General features: G+C 39.9%; 1 protein-coding gene across 1 annotated transcript; it reads left to right on the forward strand.

The window, feature by feature from the left end:
• The first annotated feature begins 2,171 nt into the window (after positions 1 to 2,171).
• Positions 2,172 to 7,832, forward strand: mlycd (malonyl-CoA decarboxylase). The gene is made up of 5 exons (XM_077597343.1): positions 2,172 to 2,775; positions 4,413 to 4,525; positions 4,649 to 4,805; positions 5,464 to 5,616; positions 6,975 to 7,832. Exons 1-5 carry the CDS (start codon positions 2,230 to 2,232, stop codon positions 7,518 to 7,520), a joined length of 1,515 nt encoding a protein of 504 aa, XP_077453469.1. The 5' UTR covers positions 2,172 to 2,229; the 3' UTR covers positions 7,521 to 7,832.
• Positions 7,833 to 9,458: the final 1,626 nt, after the last annotated feature.

A 9,458-nucleotide genomic window follows, 5' to 3' on the forward strand; every position in this document is an offset into this window, starting at 1 on the left:
GCTGCTCATGGGAGCTTCAGGGGCGCTGGCTAGCGGCTCCCTTTTAGCTTGTAGCATCTGTGTTCGCATCCCCTCGAACGGCGCCTATGATAGAGTTGCTACCGGGGATGCTATTGCGGGGAGTTGCGAGCCAGTGCCCCTGATGTTCTTATGAGCAGCCAACGAGCAGCAGTCTTTTATCAGCGATCGCTCCGCTGCTCATGGGAGCTTCGGGGGCGCTGGCTAGCGGCTCCCTTTTAGTTTGTAGCATCTGTGTTCGCATCCCCTCAAACGGCGCCTATGATAGAGTTGCTACCGTGGATGCTATTGCGGGGAGTTGTGAGCCAGTGCCCCTGATGATTTTATGAGCAGCGAACGATAAGTAATATAATACTCCTCGTATTAGATAAAAATAACAGGAAATGCAGCAGCTGAGCTTACCCACGTATTGATTGTGGGTAAAGTTTTATTCTGAGAAAGAGTGTCATTGCCTGTCGGCGTTGTGTGCACGAGTATACTTCATTACCCAGAAAGCCCTCTTTTCCCCGCGCATGCGCGTTGTGCGTTTCCTGGTCTGAATAACTCATTCGGTGCTCGTAAATATTGTTATACACGAAAGATATGCAAAAAAGACAGTGCCATGGCCACTTGGCTTGGTCGCATCACGAAATTTTGATCGCATGACGGGCGAATTATTCGATCGAAATTTCCGTCGTAAGACGAGAATATTGTATGACGAGCGGTCGTGTGACGAGGTACCACTGTATAAGAACATAAATAAGTAATATAAAAATATAAAGAGTCACATCCTGTTAAGGTAAATTCTAAAATATTGCACAATCTAAGATATTGCACATTGTTATTGCACACCCCGAACTTCTGAACCAACCAAAGCGAAATTTAAAGGGAGGTTCAACGTGATTTGCCCATCCCCCACCTGGTCAGACGATCTTTGAAAGATCAACATGTCGTATTTCACTTTTGTAAATCAAGGTTTTAAAAAAATAAACAAATATTTTAAGTCGAGAGGTCCTGGTTTTGTACGTTTAGTCACACCATATACATTTCCACATTTAACAAAAAAAAGTATAACACTGTTTTTTTATTTTTTATTGATTCAATGATATTTCTCTCCAGACACGGAGTGACCTGCTGGCCCCGCCGTCTTTGCCATTTCGGGTACACTTGCTCGAACCGTGATTATCATTTTGAAAAGATAGAAAGACACGTGTGAAGCTGAGGCAACACCTTAATATATGTAAAGAGCGCTACGCAAAAACACAGGTGCGTATTGGCATGTGTTTTAATTCACCACTTGAATCTCATCTATAACGCCAGGCCAGGGGGGTGATTTACCCGGGAAAAGACAGCGATGGACGTCAATGGTGAAACGCCAAAAATTAAACTGGGGTAAAATCCACTTCCTAGCAGCATTTCATGATTAAATACAAATACTGGAGCTTTTCAGATATCTGAGTGAGTAATATTTGCAGTCGTAAGAGGTCCATTAGGGAAGTACTCATGTTTACTTAAACGCGCATCGGCTGAGTGTGTGGCAGCATGGACCAGACCTTTCTATTCAGAATAGTAATGGACGGAACTTACAATGACTCAGTAAGAGCATGTAGCTATTAAAACTGTGACAGGTGTCCTTTTCAAATCCGATTGTGAAACAACCTGAGAGTCTTTCACAAAGGATTCATCTGTCCTTTAACCAGAAGTATAATGCCACAATTCACAAAGTATCTGACTAACCCCAAATAAAAGTTATTTGCTCGGATAGTTGCATGTTCCAAGCCACAAATTATATATATATATATTTTATATATATATATATAGTATATATATATATATATATATATATATATGTATATGTGTATATATATGAATATATATATATATATATACATATATATATATATATAGATATATAGAACTCTTGCATATATATTAGAGAAATGATTATATAACATTTATATCAAAAGGACTGCGATTTTTAAAAAATCAAAAAACATCTTTTTATACATTAGTATCGTATTGAAGCTCGCATTTTTTAGGGATACATTAAAAAAGGGGACGTCGCAGGCAACATTTAGGAAAAGAATACCATGGATGAAACAGTAGAAAAGTTCTTAAAATAATCACCTTCCACTCACATTAAAACGTAATGTCTCTTTAAGAAACCCGGAAACAGTTACCTTCTAGGTGTGAGTGGTTGTCTCCCTAAACAAGTCTTGCTCCCTCCCAGCAATGCTATCCCGACCTACGATCTTCGCTTCTCGGGCCAGTCTTAAGTGCTGGCGACACCGAGCCGTCCTGACGGCCACTTTGGGGGCGTCGAACTCCGGCATCTGTCGTCGGTTGTCATCGCCAACAAGCGGGGGCCTTACTGGGATGGAGGAACTATTGGCAAGGGTCGTGTCCCCGTTACCCACATATGAAACAAGAGAAAAATGCCCCCCTCCTCCAGAAGCCAACAGTTTAGAGTTTATGCACTTTTACAGAAGTCTTGAGCGAGAAGAGAAATTTAATTTCCTAGTGAAACTGTCACGAGACTTTGGAGTGGATCATAAAAGCGCTTCGGAGTTCGCTGGGAAGCTTCTGGACACGCAACTAAGGGACCTAGCGACCATTTTGCAGGTCGAAGACAGACTTCGATATAGTTTGACTCCCCGTTATAAACAGTTAATTAACCACATAAGTCGAGTGGAAGGGGGAGTGAAGTTTCTGGTGGACCTTCGAGCGGACGTGCTTGAAACCATCTCATCCAAAAGTAGCGACAGCCCGCACTTGAGGGTAAAACCATGGAGATTGTTTGTTGACATTTTTTAACGAGAACTGGCAAGGGTCAAAAAGTAGGAATTGCATGTTGTCGTTTACTTGCCGTTAAGTGTGAGGTTAGATTTGTTTTCTTTTTGCGTTTTTTGACTGCAGAACTCGAGTGTCGTTTGCTGCACTTTGAGTGAGGGGCCACAAAGATAATGTACCCCCACTTGGCCCACTCCTGTAGCAATGCCCTTTCCCCCAGTTCCAGCCTTGATCACCGAATAAGCTAAACAGTTGCTGTCCACACGTTGGAATTAAATGCCTTTATTGTCATTATACAAGTACAATGAGATTTAACCCCTCTCTGATCCCAGAAAGAATCATACATCATAACATTAACACTCAGTATACTGAAGGTGTATCCATGTTTGTGTACTAATCAATATCATCGTATTTGATTTTAATTTAATTCAGTGTATTAATCAAGATGTGAATCCAAATTGAGCTTTCTTTAATTTATGCAGCTCTTAGCATACATTGCTCAGTCCAGTCATGTGCCTGAACCAAAAGTAGGAGAGACATTCTTCTGGCAACTTAAATCAATATATTTTTGAAGATACTTTCAATCAATTTGATCACAATGATTATTACACATGCATTTTTGTGGCTGATGTTTTTTGTATTGTGAAATCTGCATTCAAATTTTAAACAAATCATGCAGGTTTCTCAGCTGACTGTATTAATGACGTCAGTCAATGGTGTGGGTTACATTAGCACCAGACTTGCTATTTTTTGCCCCTCCTGAAAGAATCCCGTGGCGGATCTGTGACACACATTTTACTGGGGCAAAGGTGTCACCATACTAAAGTAGTCCTCGAAATATTTTCTTTCACTATACTGAAAGCTCACAACGTTACAGCACTATGTGTAAACTCAAACTCAAACTTGTGTGTTTGCAATAAATCAAGTGTGACCTTCAAAGGGTATTAGGCCCACTTTCCAAATGGCAAGTTTCTTTATTGAAGAAGCTCTTGTGTAAACAAAACAGCCCAAATACATCATTACTCATAACATAACTCTCCTATCAGTTTTCACATGCCACATATTTAAGTATATATGCAGTACTTTATAAACAACGAAATAATGATAGGATAACTTAGGTTTATTGGACTCACCTTATAGTGAAGTGGTTCACTTGCCTGACTTGGGTATGGGCAGGCGTGGACTCGATTCCAGCTGGTGACGTTATAATTGGGAGTGTGAATGGCCATGTGTCTCCCAGTGTGCCCTCCGGCTGACTGGCGACCAGTCTAGGGCAAGGGTGGGCAATTAATTCCACAAAGGGCAGTAGTGGGTGCAGGTTTTTGTTCCAACCTATAAGAGGAAACCTTTCGACCAATCTGGTATGTTAGATATACAATCAGTGTATCGCAGTCAGTCTTGTTTCAGCAGAAATCTAATTGGTTAAACTGTCTGTGTTGGATCAGGTGGAACAAAAACCTGCACCCACAGCGGCCCTCGAGAACCAGATTTCCCACTTCTGGTCTAGGATGTAGATTTCCTTTTGTAAGAATTCAGCTGGGATTGCCTCCCGCATTCCTCACGGAGATGTGCGGTATGGAAAATGAACGAATGAATTCCTAATGGCTCATCCTTTTTTCTCATAGGATCTCAATGGAACACTAAAGAGCTTGCTGTCCGAGTGGTTCTCTGTAGGTCTACTCAGACTTGAGCGCATCACCTGGCATTCTCCTTGTGAGATCCTACAAAAGATCAGCCAGTAAGACTGCAAATATCATCCTCCTCAATTCGTTTTAGGTGTCCTTCATAAAATTCTATACCTGAATCACACATCCCAGCTTGGGAAATAATTTTAAAAAAAAAATTACAAATGTTCTGTCAGGTATGAGGCGGTGCATCCTGTTAGGAACTGGGCTGACCTTAAGCGCAGAGTGGGGCCATACCGTCGTTGTTATGCCTTCACTCATGCTACCATGCCAGGGGAGCCGCTGGTTGTGCTGCATGTGGCCCTCACCGAAGATATCTCAGACAACATTCAGGTTAGAATGAAAGGCTGCATAATGAATGCCTCTCATATTCCCACACAATGAAATATAATTAAAAATGTGTTACATTGTTCCTCATTAATAACAGTAAAAGCACACCAGGTTTACTTACCTTGACAATCCTGATTCAAAAAGGCTCCACAGTGAAAAAGTGTTTTTTTCCCTCAACTAAAAAAAAGTGTCGCCAAGAAGACTGCTGAATTTGAATGCACTGAAAATTAAATTCCTATCTCAATTGACCTTAGGCAGCATGTGGAGTTAACCATTCAAAATCATTAACAAAAACAAATTGATCAAATCAACAATATTTGATCCTTTTCACTAAATTGTTTGTAATTGAATGTTGTCAAGCTTACCATGTCCACACTGTGATGTAAATTATCAATTGCTTAAAAAAACCTTAGATGCAAATGATGTGTTTAATGGAATTACTGTGTATATGTTTTCTTTAAATACCACGTTAATGACCAAAATAAATACCAATTTGGGCCAAAGCAATTTGTGTTCATCCAAAACATTGTAGCAGTTTTTTTACCCGACATGTATTTTCATGACATAACTTTGATAAACCTACATGTAAAATAGTGAAATTAAAGTTTAACAAAGGATGATATTAAGTTTGTCTTACAAGAATTATTGCTTTCTTGCCTAGAGTATTGTACGAGAGTTTTCTACCCATGATCTGGAAGAGGATGTAAACAAGGTAAATGCAGCAGTATTCTACTCCATCTCCTCCACCCAAGCTGGTCTTCAAGGTGTTGAGCTGGGAAACTATTTAATCAAGAGGGTGGTTCGGGAACTACAGGTGGGTGCACTATGCATGTTTGTAATTGGCATGACAGAAGGTAGGAGTAAATGTTCTCCAAAGAATATGCATGATTCGGATTGATGCATCCATTAATCAGAATCATGCATTCTTCAATTCACAAATGGTAGTTCAGTTCCAATTGTGAACATGTAAACCCCTAAATTTAACAAGCAGTTAAATTCTTCTTTATAGTATAATTTTGCTTCCAATAATTAATTTCATTTTACATGCAATTAGGTGTTTTCTGGTAATCAATTCAGAACATTGTACAAATGAAGGCATGATTTTTGATGTAATACAGTTTCTATTCATGTCGCTGTGTAACTTCGATGGGTTTCTTCGCTTGACTAAGTGGGTGAATTTTCTGCCGACATACTGGAGATAAAGAAAAGATGGTCTTGACTGATGACGGCATTCGGACGTGAAAAGGTGGTCGGAGTCATTGTTAAGGAAAATCAGATGGGGTGGGCGAGGGGAAAATGAGAAAGTGGCTGTGTGAAGGGTTCGTTTTTTTAACTGTAGTCACAATAATGTAAATATACAAGACGGCCTGGGGGAAGAATGGTTAGCATGTCCAGTCTATCACCATATCATGCGCACAATCATGTATGTTTTAAATACAGAATTTGCACCCAAAACTGAGACTACACCTTTTAATATGGTGCACCCTAAGGTCACAAAAATACAGGACATTGAATGAAACATCATTATAGGACAGTATGAATCAAATCAAAATTGAATCACAGCAGACTTTTCAATATAGAAGAACTGATATTGTATTATCATGAAAATTGGTAATGTACAGCCCTGGTTTTTACGTCTAATGGCATTTTTGTCAGCCCTGCCAAGATTCATGAACTGAAAAAGGCGTTAAAGCCATGGAAAATCGTGATATGCAAATAAGAAGAACCTTTTATTGACTGGATTCTGATTGAAAAGAAGGCCAACACTGAGGGCCATTCATCTAAAAAGAAAGTTAACTCTCTGAGGGATGTCTTTCATCTCTTGCTTTTATCACTTCTGCCACATCACACATCTAGCTTATCAAAAATGGTGCCAGCTTGCCAAAACGGGAAAAGAAAAAGGATAAGAAAGCCCAATCAAAAGGTGAAAGTTGGTCTGTGTGCAAATAAATGGGAGGCGGGGAGTGCAATAAATTGAAGGTGAAAGTCCAAATGGTGGCTGAGGATGAGAACAGACCAGGGAAGGGCAGGAGTGAAGATGATCCATCTCCATCTGCCGGATCATGACGCAGGAGTCAAAGCACACAGCATTTCTTTTTATTTTTTGCCACCAAAGAAAATGATGATGGGTAATATCTAATTGTTTTTCTCCGTTTGCTTTTATTTCTCTAGAGTGAGTTTCCCCACATGACCCAGTTTTCCAGCCTATCCCCCATCCCAGGCTTCTCCTCGTGGCTCCAAGGCCTTCTCAGCCAATACAGAAAAGAAGGCCGTGGCTTGGACCTCCTTTCTGAGCAGGAGTGGCAGGAAGTGGCGCAAACAACCGACATCTCTCAGGGCAATAGTGCCACCGATGCCCTTCGTAAGTTAATAGCCACAAGTGAATGGATGCGTTCAGAACGTCTCTCTTGTTTCCTGGAACCCGTTCTGATGCGACTCTGTGCCTGGTATCTTTACGGGGAGAAGAGGAGGGGATACGCACTTAACCAAGTAGCCAACTTCCACCTTCAAAACGGCGCTACAATGTGGCGGCTTAACTGGCACGCTGATACGAGCCCTAAGGGGGTGGCAAACTCCTGTGGCATTATGGTGAATTATCGTTATTTTTTGAACGAGACTTCAAAAAACAGTGCACTGTACCTGCAGAATAAAGTCATCACGGCATCGGATCAAGTTCTTGGATTGGTGTCCCAGTTTCAAAAGAACAGTAAACTCTGAAATAGAAGACTGTGTGCATTTGAAAGCATCATTTGGATGATAAAACAGTAATGTTGGGTTGAGGGATAGCTTGTTGAGCGCACATTAGCGGATACGGTTTGCCTTTCTGTTATTTTAAGTATATATTATCTTTTTGCATCTGTGCTTGTCTTGATGGGGAGGGACTGAATCTAAGAAGCGTCTTACATCTTGATACAATATCGCGAGTGTATTGGTGAAGTAGGTAGGAGCAACGAGGCTGTTCAGCTACTGGAATAAATTATCCTTACACTTGGTTGCATTGTCTTCTTAAAAATAAATAAATAAAACTAAGGGAGTGTGAGGTTTCTTTATTGCCTGCAAACACCTGCTGTTACTATACCTATTCATTTCCATACATGAATTCAGAGTTTAAACTAGGAACACCTCTCAAAAAAATTAAGAAAAAAAGGTAAAAGAATCCATCCACATTAATGTGTTTATTGCCACTAGGGGCGAAAGGCGTCCAATATATTTGAACAGGAAGGGGTTGACAGATTGCACCTTGGTCATCATCAAAATCAGCCAATGAGATTTTTTCACAGTATGTTATGTCAAATTGTGAACAGAAACATTAAACAGAACTTTACTAAATCGGATCTGTGTTTTGAGCACAATTGTGCTTTTTGGCTATGGAAAACTGTGGGATAACTTCCATTTAGAAACTTATAATAAAAACAGCACAGTGTAATATTTGTAAGCAGTATTTCTTGAGGAGGTGCCAGCAGGGCTCACTTTAATCCCCAAAAATATTTACTAATTGCATTATATTATTTTTTGTATTATTTTCACAGGTCTAAAAATATCAGATTGCTATTGACAAAACAGTTTTTGAAGAAAAATTGGATCGGAAGTAAGGGAAAAATCAGCATTGGTATCATCATGTATCTTGACAGTCATAGTTCAATCATTTTCTTAATGGATTAGAAAGGATTCACTATGATGCATTTGGCATTTTTTGGGGTAATTTTACTGACACACAGCACTGAGTTCCCCGAGGAGCCATCGCTGATGTTCTAACAGCTTTGTGCGGGTGCCAAGGAGGGCTCATATCAGCCCACACCCCATTGTTGTGAAATAATACATCACAGCAAGTTGACTGTGAAATTACATTTTATGTCTCCAAGGAGCCAAACTTTATTTTTCCTCTTCTGCTGATTTTCCCTCTCTTTTCTCTCACAGAGCTGCGTTATGTCCCGAAACTAATGGGGTGAGAACTAAAATTAAAGTAAAATTGGTTAGATTGATGGTGTTCAGTTGTGAAGGAGGGGGAGGAGAAGGAAAGACCATAAAAAGGACTGTTAGTTAAAAGATGCCCTTGAGAGACCTTTGTTCCTTTTCAGGCACTGTGGTTTTCCGTGGGCATGTGTGGAGTGGATGCTGTAAATGTCGATTTTTATGACTTAGGTGGAGGAACTGCCAACAAAAGGATCCCTCAGAGTAGCTTTTGATGAATTAGCTAAATTGTAAAAAAAATATTTAGATCATCACTACATCAAAGTATGCAGTAGAGTTATTTTTTTTTCTTAAGTGTCGGTCTAACATTTCCCATGAGTCTTAGAAGACAAATTGCTTTTTTAGTGAATGGTCACAGCAATGAAATTTGATTTATTGGCACAACTAGAAACTGAAACGATACAAGGCTCCTCACTTGAACCAGTTAGATATCGAAGTTGATAAATGCAGTATTGAACACTCGATAGCAGGAGTTCAATTATTTGAAAGGGATCGTTAACTGGTTACACGAACAACAATCTACTAAATTGATCGGTGCAGTACTGTAATCATCATAGCAGGGGATCGATTATTTGTACGTCAGAGTCAACCTAATTTGATTTTTAAAGTCCCTGTAAACTGAACGTTTTAGATGAGTGTTTATGGATCAAATAAATTAACCAAATATATAGTATAAAATAAGGC

The sequence above is a fragment of the Stigmatopora argus genome, chromosome 3 (genome assembly GCF_051989625.1).
Source record: "Stigmatopora argus isolate UIUO_Sarg chromosome 3, RoL_Sarg_1.0, whole genome shotgun sequence".
Lineage (NCBI taxonomy): Eukaryota > Metazoa > Chordata > Actinopteri > Syngnathiformes > Syngnathidae > Stigmatopora > Stigmatopora argus.